The 15722-nt window shown below is 37.9% G+C and overlaps 2 protein-coding genes across 2 annotated transcripts in view; one reads left to right on the top strand and one right to left on the bottom strand.

The window, feature by feature from the left end:
- The window catches only part of LOC131787205 (matrilin-4-like), a 402738-nt gene that overhangs the window by 248587 nt on the left and 138429 nt on the right, over positions 1 to 15722 (top strand). The gene's annotated exons all lie outside the window — the stretch shown is intronic.
- Positions 1271 to 7606, bottom strand: LOC136282182 (venom prothrombin activator oscutarin-C non-catalytic subunit-like). Its single transcript, XM_066169502.1, has 8 exons — positions 7592 to 7606; positions 6512 to 6650; positions 5525 to 5859; positions 4405 to 4543; positions 3908 to 4221; positions 3092 to 3230; positions 2409 to 2531; positions 1271 to 1431 (listed from the first exon to the last, which is right to left on the bottom strand). Exons 3-8 carry the CDS (start codon positions 5837 to 5839, stop codon positions 1271 to 1273), a joined length of 1191 nt encoding a protein of 396 aa, XP_066025599.1. The 5' UTR covers positions 5840 to 5859; positions 6512 to 6650; positions 7592 to 7606.

Raw genomic sequence — 15722 nt, 5'->3', positions numbered from 1 at the left:
GCTGACTCGGAAGCAGCTAGCTCCATTTCACTGACCACGCTCCATTCGAAAGTGCTTTTCAGTACAGTTAAGTCTTCATTTAGACCATGTATCACGGCTTCCTGGACGCTTTTGTCTGAACGATATACAGGTGTGGCATGGTACTTGTCTTTTGAAATATTTCTGATGGTCACCGAGAAATCTCCTAAAAATATATTGGAAAAACATCTTCTTTAGCTTTCAACCTCAAAGAAACAAGCTTTCTGTAATTGCTATCGAAAACAAACTGAATTATCTTCTGGTGTTTTACACTAGGGTTTCTGCTATGAAGAAAGTATCTAAGGCTTTGTCCACTTTTCATCACCTTGTTCGATTATAGTAATGTATAGACCTTAACGAAATGATTAATTCTCAGCTCAGTTTTGTTTCACTGAAACTTGAATTGAATCTTACCGTCTGGCTCACATGCTATTCCATCTCCAATGTAGTCTTTGCGGCACTCGCAGCTGAAGGACCCCGGATTGTTAAAGCAGTGAGCAACTCCATGACAGTTGTGAGTTGAGGTTGCACATTCATCGACATCTACATAATTCCATAAATGTGTTTAAGTCTTGTGACAAGGATAAGTGCCTCACTAAATAAAAGACAGCAAGAAGGAATTGATCTTGCAAATATTTCCTACCAGCACAACTTGTACCATTTCCTTCATATCCTTTGAAGCAGGTGCAATTAAAAGATCCGATTGTGTTATTACAGGCTGCCCATTGGTCGCAGTTGTGCACATTTGTGGTGCATTCGTTAATATCTATACGAAAAAGAGAAATACGTATTTAAGACTATATAGCTGTCAAACCTAATCTAAAAAAAACAAACAAACAAACCAACAAAGGAAAAAATTTATTTCTCGTGGCTTATATGCAAAAGAATGGGACATGGATGATGTTTTGTTACTACTGTTGGGGTGTCAGACTGACAGTGATGATTATGAAATGATTCCTAAATTTCCCTCAAGAATGTCATGAAATCGATCTGCTTCACAGATATCAAAAGCTGTAAGATTACATTTTGAAAATGTCCATATTGCAAAGACAGGTATTCTGTCAATAGTAGTGTCATTATTTTCAGTTTTATCATTGTTGTCTTTTAATCATTGTTATTATTTTAATTCTTATCAACATTTCCAGTCGCATGAGTATCTAAGGTCTGTTTTTAACAGTTTCATCGACGAGATGTCGAAGTTTACGAGAACGTTTAGCTAATAATTCATTCAGAATGTTAGCGGCAGAGTTCGTTACGGTGAACCAAAGGTTTGAGCTTCATTATACGTGCCATTGCAAAATTGTCCATCTCCAGAGTATCCAGATAAACATCTACATACGAATGATCCATATCTATTAGAGCACTTTGCCTCAGGAGCGCAGTCATCCAGTTCTTCCTTACACTCGTTTATGTCTATGGATTTAAAGGTCATTATGAAAACAAATAACAACTTGCATTATATGAAGTGAAACAAGAAGTTCTTGTGATCCAATTTGGAAAATGGCCCTCGTTTGTAACCTTAAAGAAAACATTGACTTAATATTGAAACGAGGAGGCAAGAATGATACAGAAAATATGACCAGACATCCAAATCTTAAATGCGCTCATTTGTTGAGGCATATGTACACTTTTTCCAGTGCTGATTAGTGAACTTTTCCATTTCCTAGATAATTTTCAGAACTTAGAAACATCAGCAAAACTCGTAAAATAATGAGTCTTTTGATTATCCAACAAGGAATTCTTGGTACCATTTTTCTTTTTACTGGCACGCATTATCTTTTTGTATAAGAAGAAATCATTACTGATGAAACGATCTCGTCAGAGTTGGAAAATATGTTTAGCATACCCTATCTAAATCTGGAGTTAAACGTTGTTCGGCAAGTTGTAAACGGTTATCGTGGTTTAAAGTGATCTATAATTCACTTTATTTGAGAAAATGGGTACGATACCAAGGTATGCATTTATGTCACAGGAAATATGGGCATACATGTAGGGAAAAGAAGAAGACTTATTCATATATAAAATCCTCAAATAATTTTCCCTTCAAAAGGTACCAGTTTTCGAGAGCGGGCACGATGAAAACTTGGAGCTTCGGAACACACATACTGTCCAAGGAAATATCTGCGTGCATATTTCGTAGCTTATTAGGAAATATTGACTTGATGATCTTTCAAATAGTTTTCTTTTCTAGAGACAAAATTTCCTCGTCCACAGCTCTTTGGCACGTAGAAAAAAAACGTTTATGCATTCTAAACAACAAAATGATGCAATCCTGTCTTAAATTATACATTTCATTTGAAGATTGCGGAAAATCACTTGTCTTTATAACCGGGTATTCCCGGTTTCAGCTGAGACATATTTGAGCACGTGGAGTCGGTCATATACCATACCAAAACAGCTGACACCGTCTCCTGTAAATCCTTGAAGACAAGTGCAATTGAATGAGCCCACAGTATTGTTACAATGCGCCATGCGGTGGCAATTGTGTTTCTGCTCTTGACATTCATCCAAATCTGCAAAAATCGTATTAGATGATGTAAGCTCCTGTGTGCTTCTGCCCTATCTATCCTATCCTACTTTAGTTTTTTTTTTTTTTCTGTCAGTCTGCTGAGTCGTACGTCCTACCATATGTCCGTCCTTGAGAGTATGGAGATCGTAATTCTTCGTACATTTCAGTGCGCGTATGCGTGTGTTTCCTTACACGACTAGTAAGCTGTTAGACAAAGGCATAAAAAGGCAGAAAAGCGTACGCGATGTGACCGAAAGGATCACGAGCCAAGTGGCTAGCACAACCCGAGCTATCTCGCTTTCCCCAGGATGTTGTTTGATAAAATTTGTTACTTAGTCGGAGCTGATGGTGCTTTGGCCCGCGGGAAGGAGAACCCATGAATCTTTGTCTTGAACTTATCATCCTGCCTCTGGATGTTGTGAGGACAGTTTCCATCGGGGAATGTTGGAGAATGGGAGATTACAACTGCATATGAGGCTTAACGTCATTTTTGGATGTGCTTCATTCGAGATGCGGCTTGGTGACGACTTCACATGAAAGCTTATGTCCTACCATTAAAATTACCTGAACAACCGAACAGCTCCACCCTCATGGCAATTTCCTCGTTCCAGTCAATTGGACGAAATCGGACGTAACGTCCCACGATGGAGGGATTTAAATCGTGGTAAACTATTGAATACCTGTTAGTATTTCCATCAAAAGCCTTGATGTGTCCAAAAAAATAAATGAAAAGAATCTGCTGATTTCTTCGATCGAGAAAGTTATGATAATTAAATCTCACTGACTTTTTAAAAATTGTAAGTTAGAATTTAAAGTGAAAGACAACTAAAGAGAAGTTGGTAGTTCTAGGTCAGTTTGGGACGGAAGTATAAAAAGTAAAATCGTTGAGGTGGGAAAAGTATTAAATTTTCATGCTAGATGTTCGTCTGGAAAGGTAAAGATTTTGAATTTTAATTTTCCTTCTTCTGATGACATACCTAATTGGCCGCGCTCCCCGGCCACTACAAAAGGTTTTTAAGAATACTTTAGAATGTTTTATACAGATGTTCAATAACTATGCATGCATTGAAACAATAAAAGGAGAACAAAACAGCCAAATTCCTGATATATACGATGCACTCTACATGTTTTTTTTTTGCAATACTGTCTTCTTTTATGGAAAAAAGAAGCCTCGTCAATACTTTAATATCAGGAAACTGTGATGCTGCGTCGGTGGGAGGGTTTAACATGGTAATTTCCTCTGAACGAAGTGAGCGGTAGTCCTTTGCTCTGACTAAGGGCTAACGCTTGACACGTCGAGTTTGAATCTTTTTACGGCGGCCAATTTACGTTGTCAGCTCAGTTGATAATACTAACTTACCCTGTAATACTCTAATATACCTTTTTTACTGCCGGTTCCATGTAATAATGGAAGTTAATTTCGTCGTTACTATATTGTAGATTGTAGCTAGTAACCCATTTTTTCTTCTTGGGATCATTCAGTCCTTGTGTGGCAATTCTCGTTACGATGGTATCTTTTTCTAGCAAATCAATCTGAAGCCATTGGTCGGCATTGTTCACGAGAGGCAGCCACGTTCCCTCTGAAGCTTTCAGTCTGGCCTTATTCGCCGCATGAGCTGCTTTCAGTTCTGAAGAGGCACTTATTTGTCCGTCAGAAATGACACCGTTTTCCATACCAAAAGGGTCTTGACATTCTTTGAATTTTCAGATAATAAACAGAAAGTTTTAATTTAGAGTATATAATCAACTACCTTCCTTACCAAAACTGAGTTAAACACAATAATTTTCAAAATTTGATAGGACACAAGATAGGTGAATTACGAACTGCACGTCAATCAAAGCAATACTCATTATCAACAGGTTAAATTCATCTTTACCTAAACAGCCGTACAGCTCTACTCGCATTGTTATCCACCTATACCAGGCTGTCGGTCGGAAACGGATGTATCTTGCTCTAATTGGTGGAAAGAGGTCATGGTACACAACAGTGTCTTTGTCTGAGTTTCCAACGAAATTCTAAAATGAGATCAACACACTGAGAGACGTAAACCTCCTACCTATGTTGCATGCACTGCATTCTTCAACCTTGGGCTGTCTCAAGTATTTAAGTCAAATTTAAATCCACCGTTTTAAAATAGTCCGCAAAAAGCCGTTAGAGTTATTATCTGTTCGACATGAAATTTGGCAGTTGTTTGATGTCAGCCTTTATCAGAGATCATGACTAATTTCTTAAATTTAACAACATATTTTTGTTATCATCACTTAAACTACTCTCCGTCTTTGAAAGACGAAAATATCCATACAACATGAAAGACTTAATTCTCCTATAAAATTGAGAGTTAACACTTTTTGAAGATTATTTAGACTCTATTCCGAACGACAGTTAAGATCAAAGTGTGCTGAGAGCGAACTTCCGATTCAAGTCACGTGATTTGTTACGTGATACAATGAAAGAAAGGGACAAATCGTATGAAAAAGCCCATTTTAACACTGTCGTTTTCAGAACAGGATAATCATTAAAGAAATGTCAAACCAATCTCACCACCTGTAGAGGTTCTAGTGGAAATGTTTCCTTTTACATGGTATACTGACTAATGTCCCCTTATGAAAGGCCAAAACAAGCCCTAAACATCTCTTGCAATGTTAGATTATCCCCGGATTTAAATCATGGAGATTTGAGCCAGTTAAAATTCTCTACTCTGCTTCTTGATATAATTATCTTATTTGTAAGTTTAATTTTTCCGCTGTAATTTTAATTAGACTCCTTTAACTAATTTATTCCCCAAAGTTGGAAGCTGTGGAAAATGATCAGCACAGACTTTGGTGCTTATTTACTAGAGCAACTCAGTAGTTCCTGTTAATTTAAGCTGAATTTTATACTTTCGAATTGATCGCTTAACGAAGTGCATGGTTTGACTCTTACAGTGTGTTCTTTTAGATATTCCCATTTAATAGAGATGGACTATTGAAGAAAATTAATTTAGATGAGTATCAAACCTTCGCCTCCACATGTCCACGTTCTTTATAAATGTGGAACTTTACTCCATCGTTGCTGTAAGTTAGATTATAGCTGGTCACCCAGTTCAACGTAGTTTGGCCGTTTCGTCCTTGCGTTGCAACCCTTGTTATTTTAACGTATGGATTAATCAGCTCTATCTGGAGCCACTGGTTTTCATCATTTGTGCGAGCCACCCAAGCCCCTGCTTTGTCACCTGATTGTTTAAAGTGAAGTCTACCATTATGAGCAGCTTCATTGTGATCCCATTGTGAAGAGGCACTAATTTGCTTATCGGCGATGGCTTTGCTCTCCATTCCTTGAGGTTCTGCACATTCTAAGTAGCATTAATGTTTTGTATTAACACAAATTACATGGTTCTATCGTAATAGCTACTTCAAGTCAATCTAAAGCGTGCTCTAGTTTTTTCGTTTATCAAATATTCTTACACCCATTCATTACATCACATTGACATCATGCAGACCAAGTTTTTACCGAATCAATGAGAACTATGTAAAAAGCATTGAGTACGGAAAGCTCTTTCCCGTAGGTGTGATAGTGCGTTTGATTTGTAAGAGAAAAAGGAGTCAGAAGGTTCATGAATAAAACAGCAATGAAATTACCGAGAAGTCGGGAAAGTTTTTAAATTATTTGCAAGCAAAATCGAAAAATCTCCTCGACGACCTCAGTTATAAGTTCAATTTCCACCTCAAGAACAACCCCGTCTCAGAAGTCATTTAATTGATTTTGACTTTTTACCCTCATCACTCACTCAGCTTCTCCGGAAAAAAACAACTGAGTTTTCAAAACACTTCTTGAAGCATTTACCAAAAGAAACATAGAAATCGTAGCCTTTTGGCGCAAACTCCAGTGGCACCACACGATATGAATTAGATCTGATTCGTTTACGTTTTAACGTTGGGGTAAATGTAAGCTGCTTTAAAGCTTCTGTACATTTTTGTAAGCTCATTTATAGATAGCAAACTTACTAACAGATCCGTAAACCTCAACTCTGAGGCAGATTTGACCCTTCCAAGTAACTGGAAGAAAACGAATGTATCTTGCATAAACTGGAACTTCCAATGGATGTTGGTTAATTGTGTTGGATCCACCTTCCCTGCCAAATTTCTAACAAAATGAGAAAAATTGATAAGGTGACATATTTAGAAAAGCCTTTATACCTAAAAATAGATTTTGATGACGATAAAAATTGCAAGCAGCTACAAGGGACAACTATGGAACTACCTTTTTCCCAAGTTATTGTCGAAGTTGAGAGGAAGTACATTGATGATCGCACCCTTTCTGACAGACGATGCAGTTTTTGTTATGCTGCTTTGGCAGTACATTTATCGCTCTAACTGAACAGAGACCAAAATCTCACAAATTTCCCACTATTAGGATTCTAGCGTATAATAATAAGCAACACATCAGACATTTTATCAGAAGAAAACAAAAACCTCCTCAATCCCAGAAAAAACTACGAAAACGACTTTTTTCGATGAAACACCCCATCCGCCTATCTGCTTGTATAACGACGAACGGTAACGCCATTCCTGTGAGTTCAGTACATAAACCGAACAATAAAGTAGGTGTGCAACTCTCGTAAATCCCACAACCAAGCAATTTCCGTCACCTACATACCGATGATAGGCGACGAAATTCACTGTCGAAATTGAAGAGAAAGACGAACTCAGTCGTAGACAAGGAGTGGATTAAAATATCAAATGCTCTGACCGTGAAGCCATCTAGATCAGAGAGACACAACGCTGACAACAAGCCGACTGGGAGATGGTCATTATGTCGGTTCGTATCTAACCCGTTTGTTTGCTCAGTCGGCAGCGCACTGCATCGGTATCGCAAAGGTCATCCCGTACAGTCCTGAATTTTATTTTTCGGGCCTTATTTTTACTACTGCTTAAGTAGCGTTCTTTGTTGCGAAGATCGCTTTCATATTCATCTGGAGTTAATCCTGGGTTCAAACTGTGTACTTGAAGATCTTATTGTACACCATCATAAAACGATAAATTTTCCGGTTTTAAAACAAAACAACATTTTGGCGCAAATCGTACCACTTCTAAGTCGTTAGCATCCCTATATGTTGGCCAACGGCCCTCAAAAGATTTAGAGAGCGCTAGTTTAAAGTCTATCACCCATTCATTGCCATTGATGTCTCCTTGGGTTGCAACAGCGCACACTTCAATAATTTTCCCGAGATCAACTTGAAGCCACTGTTTTTCATCATTTTTTTCGGCGCACCATCCATCGCCTCTGGTACCGTTCAGACGTCCATATGATGGTAGGGTTTTGAAACCGTGGCTTGAATCATGACTTTTTGCCCTCATGAAGCTGTCAAGGATGATGCTTGAATTGGAAACTCCAACAGCTTTACTGAAGCAGTCATCAAAGGCTTCTGCGTTCCAAAAATTGGTATATTTCGCTAAATTTTTGCCTCCCATACCACAGTTTATTCTTAACATAACACGCACGACATGTAACACAGAATTCACTCACTTATAAAAATTAAGAAATTACAATACAAAAACTGTGAGAAATCTATTTTAGAACCATTAATTTATTTCTCGCATGAAGACAGGTGGGCTGCTATCTATATTCCCCATTTCACATCTTGTTGTTTTCTCGGAAAAGTAACCTATTTTGGCGCTTATGTTTTCTTTGCAATTTATTCACTCAAACCTATTGGGAAAAAATCGCGACAAAAACAAAAACAACTGTCTGTTGGTAATACCAATTTAGGTTTAGGCTGAGCATCTCAAATTGAATTCTTTGACCGAGGGATATTCTGTCTTGTCGAGAATTGCTAACGATACACTCAACCGTTCAGTAAGGTGAAAAAGAGAAGAAATTGCTGAATAAGAGAAAAACAGCGGAAAAGGATAGAGAAATTTAATTCATTTGTTTGAAAAATATTCGATATCGCTGTCGTGCTCTCACTGGTCGATAAACATGTCTTTACGTCACACGCTCTACGTTTCTCGGCAAAACCCATTTCAAAGTTATTGCAAGATTAATAACGTGAATTCATAAACATTTCAAAGTTATTGCAAGATTCGTAATGTCATTTCCAGAAAAAATTAAAGTAAATGGGGAAGATTTTCGAGTCCTGGCATTTCTGACTCGAGACATTTCTAACTCGAGTGCCTGAGACTCGACGATGTATGGATTAATTGGCAGATGAAGTATTACGTTTAAGGAAAACAGAATGGCACAGCTAAATAAAAGTATATTTTTTTCTTCGTTATGAAGATGAAACGGCAAACGCTTACGATTCTACTGTCTCATTGCATAAAAATATCTCCTAAAAAGCTGTTTGATACCAGAAAAGAAAATTACGTTTCCATGGCCTTAACGTCGATAACACCCTTAAAGGTGCCTTCTTCATTGAGACATCAAAGTTTCCTTGCGTACAAAATCCCACGAGTTAAACATACCTCCACTTGCTAAGCCTCTGATAATTACCACGATCAAGACTTGAACCTATAAGGCGAATGGATATATGTTTTTTGAAGGTTAAAAAACAATTTTATCACTCAGTACAGCAGAAGTACATAGAAGACATATGTAAAGGTCGGCAGGTTCACCTGTAGAAAAATTAAAGGCCTCTGAAACTTCATTTCGTCGCTTTCTCATCCGAAACCGAGAAAAAGCATTTTTGTTATGTTGATATTATTTACAGAACTCTCCTGATCTCAATTTTTACGGACAGGTTTCATTCCCCGCTGAGATTGCATTTTAGAAAAAAACAATCAATCAGTGTTAAAATCAATTTCGCAATGGCCACGAAAAGGCATGTTCTAGAAATATTAGTAATTGAAGTAGGAAAAATGCGTAAATTCTTAATCTCGCCTAAGCTCGAAAAATGAATCATCCTGAAGAATAAAAAGAGTATTATCTATTTTTCGGGAATATTGGTCAAATACATATTAAGATTGCGAAATTTTAGGTGTAAACAGGAGCTTCCAGTGTAAACAAAATATTGCATTTGCGGTTTCTGCGAAACATAACACAGAATAAATATAAACTTCTTAGAGACGCAGGTACTTTGGATCTATACCGACAATAGTGATAGCAGGGGTTAATTAGGAGCTTGTGTTGACACTTTTCAATCAACAGAGTCTCCCTTTCTTAAAGGAATTATTAAGATGTAGCTTTTAATTCTTGAAATAAATGCTGTCTAGTTGTGTTCTTGCTTATGTTCTTTTATTCTTAACCAATTTTTCCTCGTAAATGGTCATTATAGTTTTCGCCGTTCTACATCTTCACGTTTCGATTGTTGTGCAAAAATTAATATTTTGGCGAGCCTCTGCCTGAATAGCCTCAAATGAAGGGACTATGTCACGCTGTGTTTTTGTGCACTGTGGCTCCAATTTGACACTTAAAAGGTGTCAAACTGCTATTGTTCCTCAAAGTAAATTAACGAGAAGCAGAGTGCGAATCGGCAAAGGTCAACGAGCACAGAGCGTGCAGACCGACTGATACAGGAGTGAGGAAGTGGGGAACGAGACCAATCGACTTCTTTGTTTATTTTATGACCGAGTCTAACCCTTACTATCTTTACAATTTAACCTACAGAAACGTTGATAACCTCTTTTTATTTATTTTTTTTTATTCCATCAAGCTGATTTAAGGTCATCTTAACTACCTGTCCGTACAAACCTTGTTCTTAGAGTGCTTTTATACGTATGTATTTGTTACCGGCTCAAAACTAGTTTAGATGGGGGGCTGTATGAACGATGACAAGGCCAAGACCACAACACCGTTAGTTACGTTCCCTACTCTTCCAAAGAAGCGCGGGAATTCTTTAACGTCCCCTGCTAACCAATACAGAGGAGATGCAGGAGACGGAGTCTACGGTTTATCATACTCATCCGAGAAGACTTGAATGTCTAACCATTTTCCGATGTCATGGCAGAAAAAGCGCGTTCTCCTCAGTTATTTAACGACCCTGAGTGTTTGTCTGATCTGGAGCTTGAACCCTCGACCTTCCCGTAAGGCAGTGCGACTCTCTACCACATGAATCAGCCAAGTGCGTTTCTTTTTTTTTATCATATATTTCTTTTATCTCTAATCTTCCAAATAAATATTGGGCAAAACTCAATTTAGGAAAACCGAGGGAAAAGAAAACTCTCAGCATTTAGGTTCTTAACTCTTGATTGTCTGTCTGAGTAATAACTAGAGGTATTCGCTATCAGATAAAAAAGTTCCATAAAGTAATTTTCCTCCTTCAAATGATCATTTAGAATGTTTTCTGTTCGTCTTGAAAGCAAAAACAGTCTTTTCTCCACATTAAGCACTCGTTCCTCTGTACATTAGATGATATTTTCAGAATTCAAAGAGAAAAGCTCTGCATGCTTCAGAAAGACACATTGGCGAATTTTGTCTCATGCAAAACAACTTAAACTCAGTCCAATTACTTTCTTCGTGGAAAATGTTTGTTGAACGTTGCTCAATAAGACGTGCCATTTCAAGCTCTTCTGCACATTACTCTGCGTTTGCTCTGGCGTCGCCGTATGATTCGTTGAGGACAGAGACCAGCACATTCATTAGTAATAGCAGAGCTCCAGCGTAGCCCCATAATTATACGAAATAGTAGTAACCCATCAAGCCGAAAAAATTTGGTTGTACGACCGTACGACCGTACGACCTTACGACCGTATAAGGTGCTACTTCTAGCATGCGCGGCCAACTGTACCACGGGCACTATCTTAGCCATTTCGTAAGGGAAGGGTGAGGGAGAAGGTAATGCGCAGGCGCGATTGCGTGCGTAACTTGGATACCCCATTAGTGTGCGCCAATAGACACCGTCAGATGACGATAAAGTGCGCATACTCGAACGTCGAGCTGCAGCGTAGCGTACTGCGGGCACACGGTTAGGCATTGCACGAGGGCTTCACGTGAGCTAATAGATGTAATTTGCCACTCGCGTTTTGAGCGGGAAATCAAACTGGTCAGGATGTAGTTGAACAGTAATTCTGAGAATTTTGCAATTTCTAAACAACTCGTAAGGCAACAATACCGGCAGAGTTTAAGCTTTGTCAACCGGAGGAAACTGCTATAATTCAAGTTCATGGAGAAAGGGTTTTAAAAGAAAATAGGCTGGATGTAAAAAGACAGAGCGACCAAAAAAAGCAACAAGTAAACGGCGTAAAGCGAGTCCAGAAAATCGCGTAAGAAAGTTAGAAAGGACGCCAAAAGACGCTTAAGAAAGGACGCCAAAATAGGCAGAATACGGCGAGAGGAATGCGAAAGAGAACAATAAAGGTCATAGGTAAAAAAGCGAGTATCTAGCGAAGAGCAACGGGATAAGGAACTACAAAGTCGCTCCTGAAAACAGACTGAAAAGAGGTCATCAACAAAGAGAAGCAAACTGCAAAGGATCCGCGAAAGAAGAGGAGGTAAGTCGCGTCTTATCTGGGTTTTCTCTTACGCTAAGACCCAGAAAAAATTCAAACTTTTTTTTTACCGATCGTCGTTTGATACAAGCTTCAGTTTTTAATTCAACTGATCACGTTTCGGTTAAACATTGACTCTGGCATTCATCGTCTAAAAACCCTCATCGTTCGAATAATATTTCATAGTGTTCGTATTCTTCAAGTTGTTTCTTCTCCTTTCGTTTGAAAGTTTAACGCAGTCGTGGTGTCATAGGAAAAGAAGTTATCTTACGTATTTTGTTTTGTCTTGAAAGTTTTCAAATGATGGCGAACGGCGAGCGCAAGTTTTTACTTTTTTTTTTCTTCAGTTAATTATCGCAGGATTTACTCTGTTCATTTGAAAAATTCGCGCTTTGCCGAAGATGTGTTGTTTTACCCTAAGAACGAAGTAATGGCCTTTCCCAAAATTGAAATAAAATGATATTAAATCAACGATATTCATGTTTACATTAAGTCTGACGCGGTAACTTGATTCTGACGATATTGTCATTTAAGAACCCGTCAAACATCTAAGAATCAAATTACGGACCGCAAATGTGAGGTGCAAAAACACTCACGGGTAAAATGGGATTTTAATTGTTTGGTTGTCTTACTTTTCAGCGCTATATTTTCATGCTTTCTACTCGATTTGCCCGAACTTCAAAAAATGGTTTGTCTCACAAAACATGGAGCTACTTTCTCTCCGCTCAACATCTCGAGGTGTTATGATGAACATGCTTGCGATACGATATTTTTTTCCTTATGTTGGAAACTGAAGAATTAATCTCTGAAATTGGTAGTCATCACATTTTGCAATTAAACGGGGTTCTGGCAATTTGACCTCACAAGGGCGCTGGTAAGTGAAGTGTGGACGTCTTGTATTCTGCAGCATACACCTTTATTGATATCTGTCGGGCTATACCAGCAACTAAACTACTCGCTACATCTAGTTACAAACTCGGCTCCTATAGGTACGGATGAGGATCTAGAAAGTTCCGTAACATTACAGCAGATGCTATTTATACACAGCTATAATTCTAGAACATTCTTGAAGGTTACACTACAGTAAGCTCATGGTTAGCGTAAATAATTGTTGTTTAAAGTTTTGGAATTCAAGAACAGTTTTTGAGAGCCTATTTCTGTAACGTTCCTGGATATTTTCTATTAAATTCACTGAGGTTCAGTCTCGGAATTTCATAAGCGAACATGAATGATAGATTCGTATCGGCACCATAATTTAGGGAAATTTTGTCAACACATTAACATTTTACAATTCGCCAACCATTTCTGTAACCTGCTTGGATATTCTCTTTTGAGGTAATTGAGTCACACCCTCGGAATTTCATTTAGTAATTAAGAACGACAAATCCGTATATATAGCACAAGTGAAGCAAATTTTAAACTTATAGGAAACATACAGTTCTTGTGATGTTAGTTTCGAGGATTTAGTAAATGAATCATCTTATAATCCCCTAACTGATATTTTTCTTTATTCTCATAACTTGTCTGTTTGATATTGTTTTGATATTGTAAGGAATAATTCTGTCTTGGTCGCTCATGGGAATTAAAGGGTTAAAATGGGGGATTTCATCATGTTGTAATGATTAACATATTCTTATGCTTTCAAATGTAACAAAAAATGTGATGAGAATCTAATGTTATGAAACTTTTCAACTTCCAGGGTGGAAGAGTAGAAGACTATAGACCACAACTCCGATTTTCCTCCACTAGGTGAAATTTATTTTTCATGTTTTCGACACTTTTCACAAAAATAATAATCTTGGAACAATGTACACAAAAAAAAAAAAAAAAAGATTTCTTTTTTAATGCTAGTTTCCTCTACGGAAAGGCAGCCCTGCTAATATTGTCATGGACCTTTCTTATTGTCACTTGTTCCATGTAATATTGCAGGTAACTTTTTTATAGCCGTAAAACAAAAAAACGTAAAACAAAATTAGAGGGAATTGCATTACTTTCGGCTGAGGATGTTAACGTCAAGGAGGAAAATATAACTATCTGAGCAAGAATTTGAAATTGTTGTAGGGCTAAGCAAGGACTCTTGTAAGCGAAATGGAGATTTTTGGTCAGAGTCTTGTGAATTATAGGAGAGATTATAATTTAATGTCAACAAGACCACAAGCGTAAAATGGAAAATGCTATAACCTTTTTGAGAGGCTCAGATATTCAAGAAGACAAAATGAAATAATAGTGGACGATATCTTTCACATAAAGGATAAAAGATAAGCGAATTGCAAATCATTTGTTGAACAACCCAAGAATTCTTCTCTGCAATTCAAAATTTAACTTCACCTACACAGCCATACAACTCTACTCGCATAGATACTCCACCAATCCAACTTGAGAGTCGGAAACGGATGTATCTTGCCCTTATTGGTGAGGAAAGGTTATGATACACAACGGTGTCTTGGTCGATATTTCCAGCAAAAAAACAAAAACAAAAAAAAACAAAAACCGTTGATACGCGTGGGTGAGTTGCAAATTACTCTGTGATAAAAGCAGGGTAGAGATGGTAGGTTCTTGTAACCCCTTGGCCAACCGGTATTTTTCTCTGAAAGTGCTTGTCTCATTCAATGTTGTTGATAGCCTACATTGCAGGATTGGTATTCAGGTTTGTACCCTGTCACACCTCAGTGACCTTAGTGTCAACAGCTTGCCTTTGGAGCAGGGAGGCTCAGTTTACATTGCAAAAACTTGGTAGCTGTATCATCTCATATATCAGGCAGTATATATGCTACCCTCGCCGGCATCTATTTCAACACAGTATGGAGCCAATGAACCTCAAAGACCATTTTACCATCTTAACGAAATGCAGGAGTAATCTTGACTGCCTGCCTGACATATCAAAGTCATATATCAGAAACCTTAGGCCAGTAGTCAATACTCAATCAGAACAAAACTGTCTGTTAAAAAACACATTTTCCTTATAGTCACATGTTTTGTCACTGTAAGTATTTTGACACCTTATGCGCATAATATTATTGTAGATCTTTTATCATGCAAACACTTAGCTGAACATTTAATTTACAATGACTTCCGACCATGACAAAACTTCTTTTATTACATTTTCTATCTTTTGTGCTAAAAATATTCCATTACGCCTTACTTATAAGATAAAGGGGTAAGTTTCTAAAGAAACTGTGGTGCTGCGTTGGTGGGAGAGTATAGCAGGTAATTTAGTGTTAACAACTGGGTTGAAAACGTAAATTAGCCACCGTAAAGAGTAAAAAAGCTGACGTTTCGAGCGTTAGTCCTTCGTCAGAGCGATTAGAGGAATTGTGGGTTGTGTGTGGATTTATATGTAGAAAGTGGAGCTACGCCATTGGTGGGAATATGGTGACGAGAAAACAGGAATAAATTAGTTGAATGAAAAGCGCTCGTTGATTCCGTGGGGATTAAGGGTGCCAATTTGAAATATAAATTTTTGTTCTAGTGTTTTACGGCTTTCCGAACTGCCTAGATGTAAGGAAAGGCCGCAAACTGCCATATGCTGTTTAGAATGATAAGGAAGATTAAAGTGTCTAGCGACTGGCTTGGATGCGTCCTTGTCATTTATTCCACATCGCGAAGGTGTCCTCGGAATCGGTCACCCAGTCGTCTTCCTGTCTCGCCGATGTATAACTTATTGCAATAAGTGCAAGTTATGCAGTAAATAACATTGGCGGAGGTACACGTAAAGTGATCAATGATCTTAATGGATCTTTTGGGTCCCGATATTTTCTCTACGTTATGAATGAAAGGACAAGTTTTGCAT

The sequence above is a fragment of the Pocillopora verrucosa genome, chromosome 7 (assembly GCF_036669915.1).
Source record: "Pocillopora verrucosa isolate sample1 chromosome 7, ASM3666991v2, whole genome shotgun sequence".
In the NCBI taxonomy this organism is placed as follows: Eukaryota; Metazoa; Cnidaria; class Anthozoa; order Scleractinia; family Pocilloporidae; genus Pocillopora; species Pocillopora verrucosa.
This window is presented reverse-complemented; position numbering and strand designations above follow the sequence as displayed.

Bases quoted from the DNA above. Each gene is read 5' to 3' on its own strand.
- LOC136282182 (XM_066169502.1), bottom strand. From the start codon at position 5,839: ATGGAGAGCAAAGCCATCGCCGATAAGCAAATTAGTGCCTCTTCACAA. The intron at 4,222-4,404 runs GTAAAGATGAAT...GAAAATTCAAAG, and splicing joins AGAGCTGTACGGCTGTTTAG to AATGTCAAGACCCTTTTGGT. The intron at 1,432-2,408 runs GTATGGTATATG...TTAAATCCATAG, and splicing joins AGACGGTGTCAGCTGTTTTG to ACATAAACGAGTGTAAGGAA.